Below are 20,688 nucleotides of genomic sequence, written 5' to 3'. Positions count from 1 at the left end.
TGCACACCATTAAAAACGCCACTCCCCGCTCATGATAAACCAATGTCGTTTACAGTTTCAACCACGGAATAAATATTACTTGAAACGAAACATTTCCACAGTTCCCACTTCTGACAGCCGACTAAAGATCCCTTTGAGCCTCAAGTATTGTATTTACAAAGGCCCGGGTCTATTTGAGCATCACTAAAGAATCCACCGCAAGGACTCCTTAGCATCCTTAACTGCCTCACTGTCATTTCTGCGAGGGACAGGGTTGATGTAGTGTTCAGCCATCGCTCTTTGCGCAGGAACCACATGAAGAAGCCTCCACATATCCCATCCCTCACCCATGAACGATATGTGGTGACAGCTCATTGAGTGGAGGATGATTCATGGAGAAAAATACGTTCGGATTTTAGGAAAACTTAAGCGTTTGCCGTTTATGAACGCCTCCTACAAACTGCCAAAACAGCGATCTTAGCAGTTTGAGAGCAAGATGAGTCTCTTTATTAGAGTTTGTGATGTTTGATGCATGTCACAATGTGCAATGAATGCTTTGTGAATGTGGTAAAAACAATACGGGCAGGAATACATCGATACATCGTCTACTTGTCATCCATCTACGCTGGTCAGAGTCAGCGGTTCGCAGTGGTTAAAGGAGGAGTTTAATTGACACATTTCTGACACTGGATTTGGTCAAAGAACGTCTCTTGGACTATTTGGAATGTTGATTAAAGATGTCATCATGTTTGGTAACTTTGGTGTCTGACAGACCAAAGCTGCACAGTCTCCAGGAGTCTAAAGGGATTAGGCCTGCTGGGTATGTTTGTACACAGAAAAAGGATCAATCATCTTTGTAGTTATTATCAACAGCGTTAATGTAATCCATTGCGCCATTACACTGTGAAATGTGACAGCCAAAATTTACTGATTAGCATCTGATCTGTGAAGTCTGGGATTTTCATTCACGCATAACACTCACAGTGTTGGGGGATGACGCGTGTTGGGAGTGCAATGCTTTCATTCAGCAGCAGGATGCTTGCTGGGAGGTTTGTTCTGAACGCAACTCAAGACCAATTAGGGGCCGCAGTGAGATTCAGCAGAAACCTAAACTCCGTCTCAGGTACGTTTTTATGAGACCAAAGCAAGCGTGACAGACTGAGCTCGGTGCTGCCAAAGCCCCCACTTACAGTGCAGGGGGTTCCACCCAGGGCCAGTTCACTTCCTGCTTTTCATTCACCTACTGCTACCCATGAAATCATTCACATTGACCCATTCCAACTTTCTGCAACCCAAAACCCAAACATGGCAAATCAGCTTTGTTTATTTTATAACCCTGCACTCAACATTGAGAACTAGAAAGGGCTTTTGATAGAATTGAGCTGTTGAAGGCAAGTGGCGATGAAAAAATATTTTAGAAGACTTAGACTTCAGACTGCTGAGAAACTAATATTATCTCTCTGGACCAAATCTGATCTGAAGTATTTCTTTAAGAGCACAATTTATTCTAATACTTACATATCCCTCACTCAGTTTTTATTCATGTATTCATCTCCTCCTCCTGAAATGGCGATAGCAATATTCAAATATTTTACATGAGTACATGCACTAATATCACTGCTGCTGCTAATATCACAAAAATACTGCATTAAAAATTCTACTTTATATGAAATTGTTGATGCTTTATCAGGTATCTGGAATAGTTACAGTGGTAGATGCAGTACAAACAGGAAACATTCAGGGTATGTACTAAACTTTGTACTTAAATAAAGTACCTGAGTAAATGTACTAAGTTGCTCAGAGTGCGTACACGCCTTATTCGCACACTCAACTCAACTCAATCACAACCTTACAAAGCAGAAATTGATTTCTTTCGTAACTCAAGCACCTTCGAGTAAAATCCTCGCTTCCTCAGCCTCTTACCACTACGGTTAGATGAATTGTGTTATGCTGTAGGTCAACTCACCATTGATCTGGAAAATTTTGCCAACCATTTTCATAAACAAACTTGTGGCAATATTACAATGTGGTAGTGAATTCCAAACACAACACATGGGCAGACATGAGCGTTTACAAAAACACAACTGTTCCTATTCTCGCCAGTTCTCCTCCATTTCTCCAAGGGCCCCCGGTATGTAAATCTAATAATACCGGCTATGACTGCAGCTAGCCAGCAGCTGTACCATCCATTGTTTGTGTAAAAAAAAACAAAAAAACAAAAAAACAACAAGCACTTACAGCAGTGCACATATGACAAAGTTTGCTGTGATCAAAAAGCGAAAAATGATTTGCCTTTCCACAGAAACTAACTCTGTATGACACATGTTAAAGACACAGCAAAGGGAAACCTCAGAATTTGGAGTTGCATAGCTGCAGCAGGTCAACAAAATTTCTGCTCTCATGTGGAAAGCATCACACTTACCAACAGAATTACATGTATGCTTTCCTCGTGGCACTCAGACAATTATTGTTTATTGTCTGCCACCTCCCCACTCCCTCCCCCCCTCCGAAACGACGGTATAAGCTTACTGCTGCTGCGCTTAAGAGAAAGGCAGAGAGCATGGGAGAGAAAAGGGCAGACGCGGGGCAGACGCGGGGCAGCGCAGCAGTCGACTGGCCTCTGATCGAACCGTAACACATGACAACCACTTTCTGGATCTGTTCAAACCGCCTTAAGTATCCAGACTTCCATTGTCAGCCCATCCAAGCAGCGTTCACCAACCCTTGTAACGACTCGACACTGTTCAAGCTCATTAAAAGCCGGGACGTGGAAAATGACATCAAACCGGCCACATTTCAGGCCCGTGACTTTATTTGTCAAGGATCTGGAAGTCACGTAAGCTCAGAAATTGCTGGAGAAAAAACAGAAGGCGACCGGGGGTGTGGGGGTAACATTGACCCCGTGCACTGAAGGCACATTTTTTTGTTCCAATTTAGCAGAAAATATGTTGGACTTTTCTCTGAGTCTTTTCCAGCTGGAAATAGTCAGGTTTTAGGAGCTACGTTTTTTTTTTTTTTTGTTCCCCCCAGTTTACTTTAACAGATCGTACTGTAAGCACATGTTTATAATTTAGGACAGTTCTGCTGCTTATAATGATTTTGCAGCATGAAACTGAGCAAACACATTTGCTGTCAGATGAATTAATGGGGCCAAAGTGTTCCTGTGACACAGATCCACCGGGCAAAGGTGGGCATTGTGCGGATTTGAATGTTCACTTGAAAAGCGCGGCGGTTTATGTAGCGACGAATGGTAAAAAAAACAGAGCGCTCAGTTCAAACAGGCAAGTGGGGAAATGGGAGCCAATTTAAACTTACACTTTTTAATGCACAATAAAACAGCAGCACACGGTCATTTAAGTTTGGTGTAATTCGGCAGGTCGGGATGCAGTCAGATGCAGGTGAGGACGCCATGGGGGCCTCATTACCTCAACCATCGAGGTCATGTTTTAACAGGGGATTGTCTCTGTTTTTCAGCAGCAGAAGAAGACGAAAGAGCATCTGAAAGTAATGGATGGATTTCTGTATAGGTAGAGCCGGGTGAAGATACAGGATGTGTTTTGCACTTTTTACTAAGTTTTCTTTGTCAATTTCTTGATAACAATGACCAATTGTAAAAAGGTGTGTCGTATGACGAACTACCAACAGGTGCAATTAAGCTCAGATCCAAATAGGAGTGCGTAGGATGAAGATGGGTTTGGTTATCTGAAGGAATAATAAAAATGCAGTAAAAACAAACATGATCCTCCATTGTTGTTTCCTGTACTTGAGCTGCTACATCCACATAAGCGACTGTGCACCTGGTCTTATGGACTGACCTGCACATGTCTATAAAGGCTTTTTCATGCAATCCTTTAAACTTCACAAATGCCGAATTGAAGCACAGAGCTGCTTTCTACATTGTTCAAATCACTCATGATCGTAAGTCAAGACAAATGTAAAGCACTCTTACAATTCCAAAAATAAATAGTGAATAAATGTAACCTGTATGTATTTATCATCTTCTTCTGTCTTTTATCTGCACTTGCAGCTGTGCAGATAGAGACGTCGGCAGAGTTTCCGAGTCAATCTGGAAACGCTCTCTGCACCTTTAACCCATCTGCCCGAGTGCCGCCGTCATGGCTATCACTCTTGACCTCTTCCCTTGACAAAGAACTCAGGTTAGTTTGTTTCCTTATTAATATCTTTAAGAAGGATTAGGACTTCGTTATCGAATGTCCTTGGTCAAATCCCACATCTGGAGTCCCTGGTTTTTGGAAAAAGTCCTTGTAACTCCTCTTTGTGGACAATTTAACAAGAAAGAAAAAGCCGACTGACCTGATCTAATGCTATGTGCTGCAGTCTTCCCACATTCTGTCACATTGATGGACAGTTAAAATGGGAATAACCTTAAAAAAACAGACATGTGACTGCCATGGAAAGGTCTGTGGTCGCATTTGGGCCCAGATTTTGAAAAAAACAACAACAACGGAGGGAATGAGCTTGATGTGGTGGTCAAGCTTTTCCCTGTGGGCTGGAGTCCCATAAAAAAAGGTTTACAGTTCAACCAGGGCTTGAAAACAACAGCATCACTGTTCACAGTCACTGTCCATATGGCTTAAACAATGCAATAAAAAATGTGTCGGTGCTTTGTTACTTTCCATTTCAAAATACATTAAACTTTTGTTGCACTGAAGGGAAAATCTATGTTGTCTTACTTAGTGCAAGGAGACCAGGAAGTGGACAAACTGAAGGTCACTCAATCCTGATATAATGCAATATACAGTGATCAATGGAGTCAGTTAAGTATCCACACTGTACCTACTGTGAGTAACGTATTTCCTTCTTTCTTTCATTCTTCCTTCATATTCTATTATTTACGTCCTCCTTCCTTCACGTGTTGCCTCTTCTTTCTGTCCTTGAATCCTAACGTCTCTCATCCCTTGTTTCATACCTCCTATCAATATTCCCCTCTGTCATGATGCCGTGATGCCCATTTCTCCATCTGCTCTTCTTCACACTCCCCTCCTTATTGCTGTACTTCTGTCCTTTCCTCGATCAACATCTTTGACTCAATCATCTGCTCAAGTATCTGACTTTAATACCACCTACTGTCAAAGGTTCCAGTATCAAATGGCTTAAAGACATGAATATCTTGACATGTTAAGGCTTTCTTTGTTTGAAATATGTGACATAGCCCAAAAACTGACTGGTCAATATTATCAAATTAATATGGAGTATAATGAACCTTAGATATTAGTCGTAGGAGCGCAGTGATGTGTTCCGTTTGGCAGTGCTTGGCCTGATTGACTGTTATGTCATTGGCTAGAATGTTACAGTGGTTGCTACAGCACCACCGTGTGCCAGGCTTATTCAAATCTACCGAGTATGTTTGGCTGCAAGGTGAAACTAAGAAACAAAGACGAAGAACTCCATCAAATATCATATTCACTGGCCGACACCCATATCGAAGTGAAGGTATAAACCATGCGTAAACATGTAGCGTTGTCTGGTTTACTTGAAGAAATTAACTCTTTTCTTTACACTTTAAAGGAAGTAAGCAGTGAAATGAAGAAAGAATTACAGGCATTCAAACGACTAGAGCAGAAGTGATGCTGCATGGGAAATACACTTAAGGGAGAAATTTCAGAATAGAGCCAAAATGTCCTCCCATAAAGACATTTCAAACCTTCAGAAGACAGTGGAAAGATAGCCCAGATGCATGTAGCGGTTTTGATTTGTCTTCACCATCTAGCGAATGAATTTGCTATCTGAACGATTTTCCACAACCTTGTGACATCGACCAGGAATCTTACTCAAATTCACAGCCATGCAAGCAACAGCAAGCTACGGTTGAAGTAAAGGCAGCGCTATAAAAGAAATGAGCCGAAAAAGAATGGAGGGAAGTTTGGAATTTTGAATATTTCAATATTTATGCTCCCTTAAATCCACTCAAGCTGTGAGAGAAATGTGTTTTTCCCTCAGACGAGTGAAGAAAAGGGCAAAAGAGAAAAAGGTGGGTGGAGGAAAGGTGGAGTGGCTCCGATTAGCCCACATGTTGGCAATTTATCACACATAAACCTCACACCTAATTTTCACACCTGTAGCTCAATGTGCTGGAAGTCTAGTAATGCACTCACTCACAAACACACACACACACACTGTTGAGAGACTTGGCCATGGATATTTGTTGGTGCAGAAGGAAAAAGAGGACAGATCACAGACAAGGAGCACTAAACAGAGCAGGCATGCTTGGCATATTTGCACCCCATGAAGCATTGCTCTGTCTCTCGACCATCACAGCCAGTGCTCCCTCTCCCTCTCCCTCTCCCATCATCACCTTGACTAAACCCATCCTAACTCCCAGCTCCAACAGCTGAAAAACAAAGAGTTGGATGTAGACTCTTCCATGTTGCCACAGGATGCAACATGGCCGCAAATCCAGCTGGGAGTTGCTGCACTTGTTAGGGCATCAGATGAAACAGGTTGTAAAGAAAAGAAATCTAGGACATTTTGAAGTTTTTCTACACTATATCACTGACTGACAGCACTGAAGGAATCATCCATCCATCTTCCATACAGCATCTTGTATTGGAAATACATTCTACATTTCTTTAGTAAATTTCCATACCTGCTTTCTGATACTACTGCTCAACATCAATATCATTTATTTGATTGTTTTTTTTCCATTTATGGTTCATTTGGAATAAGCAGAAGATGTGATTAGTTTGGAGGAGCAGTAATAATAACCATAGTCACAGAGCATCACTTCCAGAGGCTCAACCTCACCGACAGATAATAATGGGAAAATATGACCCACTAGTCTCCACACTGTCTCTCTGGGAAAAGTGCATGGCACCAAACATGGAGCTAAGATGCAAATAATGAAATAAAGGAAAAATGAGAACAAGAAAAAACAGTGCTGAGTAACTGCCTCCAGTCCTCTTCTTTTCATACCGAACCAACGTCTGCTATTCAGCTCTACCTCATTAACCCTTTAACTAGATACAACCTCACACCCCTCTTCGCCCGCCGAGGCCAGCGGGGAGATCTGAGGTGATCGCCCGGGTCAAAAGTGGAGCTCTCCGCGGGGGAGAAGTGGCAAAGACCTTGTCTCACTTTCACACATGTTGCCTGCTACAAAAAAAAATACTCAAAGATCAAAGTCGCTCCAAGAAACTGGACTGGAGCCAATATCTACATTAGATCTTTCACAGCCAACCCAGACAACCTGCCTTGTTTCCTTGGTTCAATGACGTCTGTTTCCTATGAGAGTAATGGCTGCACCACCAGTGGATTATCAGGGTGATTAGAGGGTTAAACACTGCAAAGCAAGTATGCAAATCATTTTCAGGTTGATGCAATACAGATATTTGAAACTGAAGCAGCTGACAGCAAATAGGTTGTGCTGATAGTTTTACAATTTGTCTGTTTCATATTTAAATTATTGGTTCTTTGAGATGTTAAGGTGGCCAATTTAAAACCAGCATAGTTGGGCACAAAAAACGTCTTCAACTGATCAACGGAGTTCCAGGATAGATGATCCCACTCGACAGTAAAGTAACAATAGATCAAGAAGTCAGGTGACCAAAATCTTAAGAAAATAATCTGTTCACATCATCCTACAGGTACAGACACACACACATACACACATACAAATAAAGGCTTTGCTGTCATCAATAGTGAGTTTGTTGATGAGTTTATGCAGCTAAGTGCAGTCATCTCCTCCTCTAGCAGGTGCTGGGTCACATCTGGCCTCATCTTCTCCAAATACCACAAAACTGGACCAGAATGGCTGGCAATGTCTGGGCTCCTTAACACAAACCGGCTTGTGTTGGCTCTAAAAGTCCACACTCAGCCCTCAGGAGTCTACATTTTTTCTGCAGTGCCACTTCAGAGAGGCTTGCTTTCATAAAGTGCAGGATGAGTATATTCCACAGGCCTGAAATGCCCAAATGGAGCACATCAGGCAGAATGAAGACCGTAACGACAACAATGCGTGTACGCTGTTGATTCCCTTTTACTGTTAGAATAATAGAATAAATTACTGCTTAACTGCATGTGCTTGTGGGTGTGGAAATGTAATATTTTATGCGGAGCCACAAAAACATGAGCTTGGGTATGCAGGCAAACAAGATTCGAACAAAGGTGTTAGATGTTTTGATAATGGGAGCTTTTAGTTGAGGAGACAGGCTTGCATCCAAAACCCCTGGGTGGCATCTCCGAGAGTATTATTACATGGAAGCAATGGAGTCAGATTCATAGTGCTGAAACTCTCAGGTGCCTACATGCCAGTGTTTACTGCTACAAACGAGCAGCAAATTGGGTTGTCATGTAATGGCTGCTGTTACACACACAGCCCCAAGGCACAAGGTGGGTGCCAAAGAGCTCTGCAATCACAATTCAACCACAGAAGTTGTCTCCTCTTCCCTAAACAGTCAAAGATGTATTCTCTTCGTCTCAAAAATGACCTTTACCTCGGAGGATACCCAACCCTCCAAGCTATTTTCAGCTCACGCATATGCATATGCATGTTTGATGTTGATGATAACCAGCTCCACATTGTCCATTACACTTCACTACTGTCCATTACTGCACCAAGGCAGTACCATCTCTAAAGCCATTAGCTAGTAAACATGTAAACTACATTTGACCCCTGTCCACAGATACCTATTAGTTATGACTCCTGCTGGTGACAGCTGTTTACACAGCTAAGGCCGGTGCTCCTGAGACCTGGCCTCAGTCCAAATCAAATAATATCCAGTTTAGGAGAAGTCAGACGAGATGTAATACAAGTGTATAACAAGAGGGGGGGAGTGAAGGAATTTGAGAAATGTTAATGGTCTTCTTTTTCTTTTCTGTCTCGCATTTGTCTCTACCACAGTCTTTTTTCATTGTATACCTCTAAAATCAACTGTAATGGTAAAGCAAATGTCAGATCTACTGAATGCAATTTAGGTCCATGTCATGAAGATTTGAACAGTGTTAAAATTCTAATCCAAATTACAAATCTCTCAAAGTCCAACCCCACTGTTTCTAGTATGTGATGTGAATCTGTATCCAATGTCTCAATGGAATTCAGCCAGAGAAAAGCACAAAAACCTACGTGGGCTTGAATAAACACAGACAGCAAGACAAACAACAACAAATACCTTAATCACAAAACAACTAAACCATTCATTGACTATATTACTCCAACAGACTGGTGGAGAAATGTCTGGGTGTTCGAGACCATAGTACAATTCAAAAGCATGTGTCATCTAATGATTGCAGGTGAACAAAAAGCAACATTCATTGCTACCCTATAAGATCACCCACATACTGTAACAGTACTGCATGACTAGCAAGATTCAGGTCAGACAGTCTGTATCAGTGATGCTGTCTATGCCTGAACAAGCTGTAAGGGATATTTTGAAGTTACAGTATATAATTTCCTTTGGGCATGTTGCGTATGATCAAACCATGAGCTGAGCTTTGCAGGGAGACCACTGAATACATTATGCAGAACAGGCGCTCTCATTCACTACCTATCAGGGAAATGAATCCCATACATGGGGACAAGATGGAATGTCGATGGAACTAGACGCCAACGAACAAGTACAGTTCAAATCAGTTAACTGGGTGAAACAAATCACAGCATAACAAACTAAACAACTATTGCCATTTCATATGTCTACAATACTGCTGTTGGAACAAAGGAAAGGGAAAATCCAACTGAAATCAAAGTCTGTCTTAAGAAAAGTGGAGATGCCTGCTAGAGGCCAGTTCCAAAAGAAGATGTGTCTGTTGTCTCGTAGCATTGTTCCATTTGATCTGGCGTGTGTGTATGAATCCTTCCATCTTCAGTAGGAACATCATGTGTAGGCCTAACCCCTAACATCTACAAAGTCAAGCTTTTCACCGATGGAGCAGTGGAAAAAGGCTTGGATAGAGTCTGTTCCTGAGGTTCAGTTGGTTGTGGTTGCAAGTGAGGCTGAAGAGGTAAGAGTCAATAAAAGAGAGTAGTAGGAAAACACAGACAGGAGCTTAATGTGCACAAGATAATAGGTGCTCTAAAAACAGTTAAACATCTGTATTGTTTTTCCACACTGAAGTAGAGCGCTCAATGGCAACACACAGCTAATGGGAACTCAGCTAGCCAGTTAGCAAGAACTTCTAACGAGATAAGCAAAGCTGCTGAACGATCTCAGAGAGTGAGAGAACTCATCAAGATGAGCGAGAGCTTGAACAATTCATTACACTTTGCAGCCTCATGGCAAAATGTTGCGTTCTTCAGCTGCCATTACAGAATGATCTACGCTCTTGTCTGATAACAGACAGATGTACGTCTTATTCAATCATTTCTCCACAGCTATCTGCAGCCTCTCCTCCCATCACTTTCCTTCACTCCACTCCTTCTGTTCTGACCACATAAATCTACAGGGGATGACCCTCTAAGACCTCTTTACGTCTGACATGCACACTATATCTCCCTCTCTCTCCACAGAGGGAGTCAGAGAGACAATGAGCTCAGCATCGAGGCCCAGTAATGACTACCAGCCTTGTTCCTGATTAAAAACACACCGGGTGCTTCTGCACTCCGCAGGCAGCCATGAGGCCTTCCCCTCCTCACACCACAAGGCCTAAGAACTATGAGATCGGAGCACAAGCCAACCTCAGCACAGCGCTGTGCCCATGCAAACAAAGAAAAAAATGGATCAAAATCCAGTGGAAGCCTTACCCATTGTAACATTTAAAGCTCTTGTTCTGACTAGTCCGAAGATAATTCCAAGGTCAAATCTCCATTAAGTGTCAGGATGCCAAATTACTGACACTAACTTAAACCTCAAGAAAAGCGGGACAAAGCCATACTAGAGGCTGCTGGCGGTCTCAGGCTTGAGTGCAATCAGGGTGGAGTTCAGATATGCGGTCACATATTTGCTGTACTAGCTGAAATCTCTCACTTATTTAAATACCCAAATTTCATGTCACCTGCTAGCTATCATACTGCTATATGTTAAGACTTTAGATCATTCTCACTTCTTTGGGTTGCAGCTCACAACCTTCTTGGTGACAATATCATCAATAGGAAGTCATGTTTTAACTTGAATGAAAAATAAAAGGCAGAATTATTTGCGCAGAATAGCACAACTGGGACTAAAGGCCAAAAGTGGAGGCACATAAGGGATTCAAAGTACCTTCTTTAAGATACGTACTTGCGCTACTGTCTAATAATTATCTGTTCATTATCAGTTGGTATCAGTCAACTTGTTGTAACCGCTTTGCCGTAGAAAAACTCAACTACCCCTTTGTATATCAACACCAGCACTATCAGTTTGCTGTAGTTTAACAGCTGGCCACACTGCATCAGACAGTGGGTGAAGGTTGGGGGCAGCAGCACCTTTACCTTCACCTATCCATGTCCATAGCTGGATTGCCAAATTACAGGCAAGCACCACAGAGAGAGAGGCGCTTTATTGCATCTGACCAGCTCACTTCCTCCCCATACCAAAGGCATTGCATGCTGAGCTTTATTTTGATGTGGTGTGTAAGCATAATTAGAGATCCCATAAAAGTGGAGAGGGGGGAAAAAGGAGTCTTGTCCATCTGTCGAGTGTTAAGGAGTGGGCAGGGGGGGTAGCGATCATGCCCCAATGACTCCCTGTTGTTAGAGCAGCAGCAGCAGCAGGCTCTCAAACAGGCGGATTCAAACAGCCCTTAGCGCCAAACCAGAGTCAGCGTGAGTGTATGTGCGTGTGTATTTGTTTTCACACACATTGGTGTATGTTCTCAAGGGATTTCCTGAGTTTCAAATTTCCAAGCCTTGTGGATCAATGCAAAGTAAGTACTAGTCCTCACACATATACACACACACACACCGACATGGCAAACAAGAGCAGATACAACATGTGGACATTTGTAGAAACACAACACTGGAGCATCCTTGTGCTCCGGGATACTGAAATCAGCGTAGCGCTGATGTTCTACATGAGATATTTCATTCAAGATTCATCAAATAGGCTCAGTTGCCAAGCAGCAAGCCAGAAATTTGTGATCGAATTTCTCTGTAGCAAAGACAAATTGGTCATTTTTAGTAATACATCACTGAATTATTTTAGAGGTATGTTTTTTGCGAGAGGTAAGTAACCTGGAAGTGCATTGCAACATAACCCTGAGGGACTCCATCTCCGGCTCTGGGCAGACCTCCTCCCTGTGAAGCCCTTGCATGACTCATTTTGTAAGAAATGCTTCTTTTGTGTTGTTGTTTTATGCATGGCACTTAGAAATGATTCCTACATTAGAATTTTTACGGCCCAATAAACTTGAGAGAATTGGACCAAATTGGCTGGTCATATTTAGTAGGAAACATATTAAGGTATAATAGCTTCAGGGGGTTGTGCTATTGAGGGAGTAGCATAGGTGAGGGTTACAAAATCTCCCTCGCGCTCGGGAGGGACACTGCAGTGTTTGTCTGCTGCTGTGGAGTTTCCAATCACCATGGGGAAATATGGAGTGTATTATAAGATTTATATAATAACTTTTTCACACTATTTCACATTTCCGAAAAATGAACTTTTACAGGGTGGTAAAATGTAGCCTGAAAAGAAAAAAACATCTGTTTGGCATTTAGCTTAGCCAGTATACGGGATCCTCTGATGACAGTGATTGAGGGTAGGAGAGAAGATCCCCTTGTGTATCCGCACCAGAAAAAAAAAAACAGGAGGGACCGAATATGCTCACAATGAGTGTTTCTTCACTCCAGCGTGATAGATGGAAATGTGCAGAAATGTTACAAAACAAGCTTTCTCATCCATGTGAAATAGATCCTGCTCTGCCTCTGCTCATTCATGAAGCAACACCCAAACGGTTGATAGATGAGCATGAATCCCACCGCCCTGCCTCAGTCACAGAAACCTACATCAATACAGGATAAATAACCATTACGCCATTTGGATTAATTAGGACATAATTGAATTTTTGAAATCAGAGAATGGATTTGTTTTGGAAGGGAAAACAAAGAAAACTGAAACAGATCGGTTTATCACGTGGGACCTGAATGAATCTCTCTCTGTCTCTCCAGTAGAAAGTTCATGCCACTGCATGTTTTTTCCTCTGCTGGGGTTTTCAGCAGTGTAGCATGGCAAGAACGCACTGAGGAGCCTTTCACTGGCTTCATCTGATACTGCTGTGACTTGGAGCAGGAGCTGCACTACAGGCCAGGATCGACATGCATGGGTTAGTAGGTCAAACAAGGAGCTAGTTTTCGAAAGGGTTCGAGGGCTGGGTCAGGCTAATGTGATTTATCAATACAGCACAGAAGTGAATCATTGTCCTAAAGCTTAATGGCCATGAAAATCCCCAAGACAAGACATGTCACGATTAGTCTAGGAGGCTGTTAGTGGCGGGAAGTAAAGGGTGACTTGTTAGAAAGAGTGTCTCTATTGGAGCATCAGGAACATGCACCTGCAGTGTCCAGCATCCATGTATCTCCCAGTCCACTCCCTCTCTCCTTCTCTCTCTGTGTATGCATGTCTCACACACACACACACACACATACACACACAGATTTACACTTATAGAGAATTGGCTGATGGGGCCTGGGAGAGAAAAGACAGAGCTCTGTTCCCTGACGCCGGAGCTCGGGCTCAGGTCAAGACTCAGCTCGTCGTAATCCCTCTCAGGTGATGCTGTTCACATTCAGTCATTTCCAGCTGATCTGCTTAAATATGCCTTCCTCATCCCTAAAAAGCCCCCCCCCCCCCCTTCCCGCCATCAGCCCCTTCCTTCCTCAGGACAACCCCTAGGAAGGGGGGGGGGGGGGGGGGGGATCAGGGAAGGGGGCTACTGCTATTCCGCGCGACCAACCTAAGATCACTTTTCAGCATTTCCGTACAGGGATCAATCTGCGGACAGGCTGGCAAAGTGACGAGCCGGTGCCTCACATGAATCATAATGTGGGGAAAAAAATGGCATACGCTCCTTTTTAGTGTGTTTTTGTGGGGAAAATACAAGTCTTCCACGGAACAGGATGCAGGCCTCCCATCACCTGGATTAGAGTGGCATCATGTGAGAAAGCCTTGTTAAAAGACGTGCCATCTGCACTGCCTTTTCACTTTTTCCAAAGGCAGAGTGGCAATGCTGGTTTAAAGAGTAGCCTCTTGGAGCGTTCTCTCTCCTCCCCGTTAGGCACTTAATCAGCGTATTATATTGCAGTGAAGTACCAGGATCCAACATTAACACTTACACCCACAAACCTGGGATTTTGTGTAAGCTTTCAGCACAGAGGCCCGATTTCCAGGGTTTAGAAAGACAGAAAGAGAGAGGGAGAGAGAGGGAGAGAGAGGGAGAGAGAGAGAGAGAAAGAGAGAGCGAGAGAGAGAGCGAGAGAGAGAGAGAGAGAGAGAGAGAGAGAGAGAGAGAGAGAGGCAGTGGCAATGACACGGGTCGCTGTATCTGAGAATACGGGGGCTGGATCACGTTAAAGATGCTGTGACTCTCCAAATTAAACTCCATTTACTTCGAAACAGCTCCAAGAAATCTATCCTTATCGCTTTCATCGCCACAAAGTCGTCAAATTACTCAGACTGTCTGATGATTTTCTCACCAGGATAGATTTACAATCTGAAAACGTATCTTTATTTTGACGAATGTGATTCTTTGCTGAAGCAAGGGCAAAATCAGCTACGCATTGGGACTAGAACTCTGTGTATTTTGGCTTACAAAACACACCACACACCCTTGGCGCTAACTAGGACCAATGGTACAAAATGTCATTCGTCTCACTGACCTCACTACCTCCTCCACCCACTAAGCTTCATTGCTTTCATCCAAATTGTTTTATCCTTAAAAATATCTGGGAATGCCATTAAGTAACATATTACACAGTTTCATACGATCCAAAACACATAGTGGACTGGGATTTGGGATTTCTTTGGGATTTCTCGGTTCAAATTTGGGATTTGTACTGACTTTTAAAGAAAGAGCAGAAGTGGAAGAGTTAACAGGATCACATGGGAACTTTCACCACTTTCACTGCTATTATCTATTCATTACCTGATTAAACGGCTTGGGCTCCTCTAAAATTCCTGTTCCTTCAGGCAGCATTGGTACAATACAGCCTGACTTTATATAGTCAGCAGGTGGCATCATTAGCCAGAGAATAAAAATGAAAAGTAATACCCTTGTGTCTCGCTATGATATCATAGCAGGGCTGGTTGGCACGAAGTCTAGTGTGAAGGATAGGTGGTAAGGAGGTGTAAATTTAATATGTTTTGTCATCTGTTTTATATGAATAAAGAAACATAATTACCGCAGCCAGACGGAGGGTTGGGTCATGCCATGCAGTATGTGAAACAAGACAAGATCGGCCCAGAAACCACACAAAGATCACAATCTCCACTGCGCTCATACATCTCGCTGGGTCCTAGTCGAATGCAACGGCTGCTGTTTTTCCTCTCTTGGCATCCGCTAATTATTATGGCATCTACATCATCTCACCTCAGTGGGAACGAAGCTGTGAGTGAGCGCCAGTTGTGCTTTTTCATGCTCATAAAATGGAAAAGGTAAAGACATTTGTTAAATTATGCAGGATGTGTTTTGTTATGCGTAAAATAGTTATGCCTGGGGAGCAGAGTGTGGCCAAATTCAAACTGGGTTTTAAATGTGTCTGGGACTTAACACTCCTGAATAGTTTGGATAGCTCCCTGTGCCTGCCAGACAGACTGTATATAAAGCTGTCACAGGAACCTTGAGGGCTAGAAAAATATTCAAGCATTTGGGGCTATTGAACAGTGATCTCTTTCACATGCTTCTTTCAATAGAACCGTGATAACTAAAGGAAGGAAGCGAATACCTAAAACTTGGCCGACTGCCACCACTTGATAGAATGTCACATTTGGCCTGACGTGCAATTTCCCCACACACACATACACCTTGAATGTTACAGTAAGGGCAGAAACCTGTACATATTTGCATGGGATTAGTTTGACAAGTGTAACATCCGTTCTCAGAAGTCCTAGAGAGCTTGTGGTAACAATGTGAAGCCCACAGTACTCAGCCTAAAGCTGTTCTCAGGGTCAAATGTGTAAGTTAACCTCTTGATCTCATCTCCACCCGTTTGCCCCCCACCCCACAACTCGCTCTCTCTCTCTCACGCACACACAGAGAGAGAGAGAGAGAGATAAACAGACACAAAAAGATGAACCCCGGATTTGTTGTTTGACCCTTCAAACCCAAAACAAATGTGAACAGTTCCGACAAAGTTTGACCATATTAAGGGAATTATACAACATGCTATCTGAAATCACACAATCCTGAGAGAGAAAAAGGCGCACATGGGGGAGCTGAGAAACGTGTGTGTGTGCCAGTACCTCGCAGAGATTGCCTGATTATTTGCAGATGGGCAGTGGAGGGTTTGCAGAGTGTGGAGGTTCCCCCTGGCACGCAGTGCATATGATTAAATCTGTGATTGCCTTACAATTTACAAGACCTCCCCTCCCCTTCCTCCCTCCCCTGACTTTAAATGAGATGTCCTACTGTATGGACTGGCAGCTCGAACCAGAACCCCACTGGTTCTTGTGCGCGCTACAAATCAAGCGGGGGTGGGGGTGAAGGGGGGGGGGGGGACTCTCATGGCCAACCTGAGGATCCTGGTTATGTGTTATGTCACGGGTCTAAAGAGGGCTTCGGGGGGCCACCATCCTAATCCCACTGTCTCCTCGTTCATTCAGAGTAAATCGTAGTATTTACAAAGGGGCTGATCCCAGCAGCCTTGCGCCTCCACTGAGCGATTGTTATGCGGGTTTCCTACCAAGTGTTCAAAGTGGTTATGAGATCAATTAAAACCAGCTTAGGAGGCTGGAGAGGAGATGTGCAATTCATAAGTCAGGGGAAGGGGTTCCGAATCTATTCATTAAATAACGCCCCCAACACAAAACCCCCCGATAAGCCACCGACCCGCACGAACCGCTTTTTGCCAATTGATTTTTTAGTAGTTTCACAAGTAATTAAATACATATAAGACGCCCTTTGTTGGGTAGTTTTGGTGCTTAACAGCCTCTCTGACAGCAAGCTGTAAATGCCATTAGTCCATCCACAGACGCACTTTCAGTTCTTCTATAGATTTTTGGACACATGCGTACACAATCTTGCGTGCATTTTACGCATGAGCTCCATTCTGCGAAATCATTGCGCTATCTATACATTCTTCTGCCAGCCAATTGAATGGTTACATCAAGATTCAGAAATAGCACCAGATGTATGTTAAGTATACATTTCAATTCACTTACAACAACAAAATATCTGGATTCTTCACGGATTACAATTGGCAACTCTCACCTGTAGTCGGTACCGAGATGTGACATATTGTTTTATTGGGGTTTTAGCTACGTGCTAACCGTGAACGCAGAGAATGTATATAGCCAAAGGAGTTGATAGACTTTTGGGGGACATTGTTTGAGGTTGTTTTTTAATCGTGACCCATCCAAACACTTAAAGTCACCCCCTTTGGTGCTGCTATAATCCCTGTATAACCCCGGGTTACCTCTTTTGTTTCTCCTCCAGCGATGGGACGGCGCCTGACAGTTGCTGTACTCCATACAGTTCAATACGATCAGGGCAAATGAGAACAGTCGAAACTGCATCTGGACGGCGATCTGTTGGTCGGACTCCAAGAAAAAGTGCAAAAAAAACGGGGCTCGGGGTGAGAAGACTGTGATTTGTTCGTGTCCTCCTCCAGTTTCTTGGGTCGACCCTCCAAAGTGTCAAACATCAGACGGGATGCGACATGGTATCACGCCGCCGGTTTGGATCATTTTATGAAGCGCGTCTGGTCCCTCCAGTCAAACCAAAAGTGTCCGCTTTTTTTGGGTGCGCTGCGGGGAGAATGACAAAGGAGGTTACCGTGATAACAGCGTAACGAAATCAACACCTACCTAAACAATGATGCGTGCGGGTGGGAAGGAAGGGAGTAGAGGGGATTTACACACAAATGAATAGCTCGTCTGTGTGTTAATGTGCTGTAACAATCGCAGATGCAAAAAAAAAAGCCGAAACAGCCCCCTCTCCCCTCCCCTCCAAACACGAGCATAACCGTGCGTAATAGTCGCCAAAAAGACGCTCCGTGTTCGTCTCTCTCTACCTTGCATCAGATGACGTGTTAATGCCGCTCCCGGTCCACTTTTAGGTTTCCTCTGAGTGCAAGTGCGGCTCGGGAACACGCAGCATCCCTCTACAGTGCGAGAAACTTGTCTGGAGAAGAGAACAGCGGGTCCGAAGAGGAGGAAAGGTGGAAGTGGTGACGAGAGGTGGGGTGTGGGGGGGTTCCTCCTATTTTTTAAAAGGCTTTGGATTCCGTTTACCTGAGTTTTCCTGACACAGACTAGTCCTTTGTTCCTGTAGCAACAAAGTCGCGTGTTGATTTCTTAGAAGGAACCAAAGCGGGAATGGAGAGCCGGCGAGTTATCTCCTCTCTCTCTCCTCTCTCCTCTGGACTGTGTGTGTGTGTGCGTTTAGCGCGCTGCTGAGCCTGAGCCTGAGCTGTGACTGACTGACTGACTAACTGACTGACTGACTGGTCCTGATGCTTGCCGCTTTTTCTCATATAGCGCCGTGGAGCTGTCACGTGTGGACATTTCCACTTTGGTGTTTCTTCTTATTTAAGATTGTTGTAGATGACATCCTTCCCCCCCCCCCCCCCCCCCCCCCCCACCACACACAACACACACACACACACACACACACACACACACACACACACACACACACACACACACACACACACACACACCCCCACTAACCAACACACGAGGCGGCCGCTGGGTCCTAGCGAGCACAAAAGCTCAACTACAACGGAAACACCTTATAAGAGAGGGAAGAAAATCTAATTCTTTGCTATGTGGATTTAATATGACACAGACAGGGATATTGGCGCTTAGGTGTCCCTGATTGCGTCTATATTCGCCATTGTTGATGTAAAAATGGAATTTAATCGAGTTAGAGGGAAGTCCCGATGGTCAATATTGCGCTTCTCTCTCTGTTTGGGGATTTACAACTGAACTGAGAAACTGAGAAGAACTGGATAAGCTTCCTTCCGCGGAAAACAAAACGATTGAATAATTACGTGTTCACAAAGAAAGGCAATTATCGGCCTAATGTGTGTAATGAAGTGGACCCGTAAGTCAACCATCCCGTCACGCCTCTTTTATTGTGACATTAATGATCATGATCATGATCAGAGAAGCTGTAATTGTGGAGTATATGCGTATAAATCAGGAGGTAATTTGGGGGGGTTGGTGGCACGTTGACCCATGTGACCCCTACACCCCCACACACCCCACCAATCAAGACTGCACCATCACTGCAACCACCTCCGCTGTTCCCCCCTACGCACACAGTCCTGCCTTCTACCTTCTTCTGGGAACAGACGTGTGGGCCTGGACCTCATCCACTCCACTGTGACATTCAAAAACTGGCAGCTTGTCAACTCCACCGCTCCTCACAGGGAATAGTGACAAGAGGTTAATTCACAGATGAGATGTGACAGTCGTGTTAGAACAGTTGGTGGCAGAGGTTTCAAGATGACACGGGTAAAGAAGAGTTCAAGTGGAATCGAGCCTAAATACTAAACCAAATACTATTGGAGTCTCAGTATGTGGCATTTCATTACATTTCACACCTTCAACAAGTGCTCTGTAGCCCGATTGCAAGTTGTAAATGCTTTACCTCCTCCTGCCACTAGGTGTGGCACTTAATCTTTTATTTATTTCTGGAAATTATTTTCATGTAAGAGGTAGAGCACATTGACCGTAATAATAATTCGGTATCAGCTAAAACAATGTTAAGCTGTGACAAATATACAGCTTTAAACAAGTTCAAAGCCAATACTGAACATGTTATTTAAGGAGTATTTTAAAGATTAAGAATAGAAACAGCACAATAGTCACAAAACAAAATCTCAAAAATAGATGAGGGTGGCTGCCACCCCCCAGATTTCACGTCTAAACAAAATGTCATTTTCATACTGTTCTTACACTGGTTTGCACTTGGGAAATCAGAGAAAGGGCAACGTCCACCATCACACAATAAATCACACACTTTCCCCAAACTCACACACAAGTGAAACTTTCCATTTCATCATTGCGACTGATTGAGAGAAGAAAACCTGCGGGGGAAAACCTCTAACAATATGTAAAGAAAGGAATCATGGATGTTTCCTTGCCAAAGCCTATAGTGACCTTTGTCCTGACTTTGTTTATTTATTTTTTCAGAGAGCAGTGACAGACATTGTGGTTCGGAGGCTGTTAGCCGCAGGCCTGCTGTTGGTCTGGACTCCTCTCTAAAACAACATCGGAGAGTGCACTGCTAAGGTGAATGTGATAATTTAGGCCTCCAGCACTTTTATTTTCATGATGTGTCATGGAGAAGGGGGCCGGTAAACCAATCACTTTATTCCCTCCCTCCCTCCCACTCCACCGACAGAACCTTTGCAGTCCACAGAAGTGGAGGTGACGTCAGCATTTGGATGGTCTGGCTCAGAGCCCTGGGTGCCATAACTCCAATGAGGGGAGCTGCTATACTCTCTCATCAGAGACCTCGACTGGTCGTTCTTCCACGTGGATTATTATCTCAGTTTACTAAGTGTCAAAGCTGTAGAGAAAGAGAATAAGACCCAGAACTGGATTTAGACACATTTGCTCAAGTCAGAATTTTAAATATTAAAGAGAGTGAGGCGTTATGGCAAAGCTGAGAAAAAGG

The 20,688-nt window shown here is 43.6% G+C and overlaps 1 protein-coding gene and 1 long non-coding RNA gene across 3 annotated transcripts in view; one reads left to right on the top strand and one right to left on the bottom strand.

Moving 5' to 3' along the window:
* rspo2 (R-spondin 2) overlaps window positions 1-18,540 on the bottom strand; it is a 55,527-nt gene extending 36,987 nt beyond the window's left edge. Inside the window, exons 1-2 of one of the 2 annotated variants that reach the window (XM_076150225.1) lie at window positions 18,074-18,540; window positions 17,477-17,807 (exon numbers count right to left, since the gene is read on the bottom strand). In XM_076150225.1, coding sequence (XP_076006340.1) covers window positions 17,477-17,576 — 100 coding nt within the window. In that variant the 5' untranslated portion in view covers window positions 17,577-17,807; window positions 18,074-18,540. The remainder of the gene's footprint in view (window positions 1-17,476; window positions 17,808-18,073) is intronic. The other variant, XM_076150224.1, reaches the window with a different exon arrangement.
* Window positions 18,168-20,501, top strand: LOC143000800 (uncharacterized). Its single transcript, XR_012963659.1, has 3 exons — window positions 18,168-18,239; window positions 20,202-20,300; window positions 20,413-20,501. It is a non-coding gene; the product is annotated as an uncharacterized LOC143000800 (long non-coding RNA).
* Window positions 20,502-20,688: the final 187 nt, after the last annotated feature.

Source organism: Genypterus blacodes, unplaced genomic scaffold (assembly GCF_046128005.1).
Source record: "Genypterus blacodes isolate CSIRO-AG114 ecotype Tasmania unplaced genomic scaffold, CSIRO-AGI_Gbla_v1 ptg000052l_1, whole genome shotgun sequence".
Lineage (NCBI taxonomy): Eukaryota > Metazoa > Chordata > Actinopteri > Ophidiiformes > Ophidiidae > Genypterus > Genypterus blacodes.
This window is presented reverse-complemented; position numbering and strand designations above follow the sequence as displayed.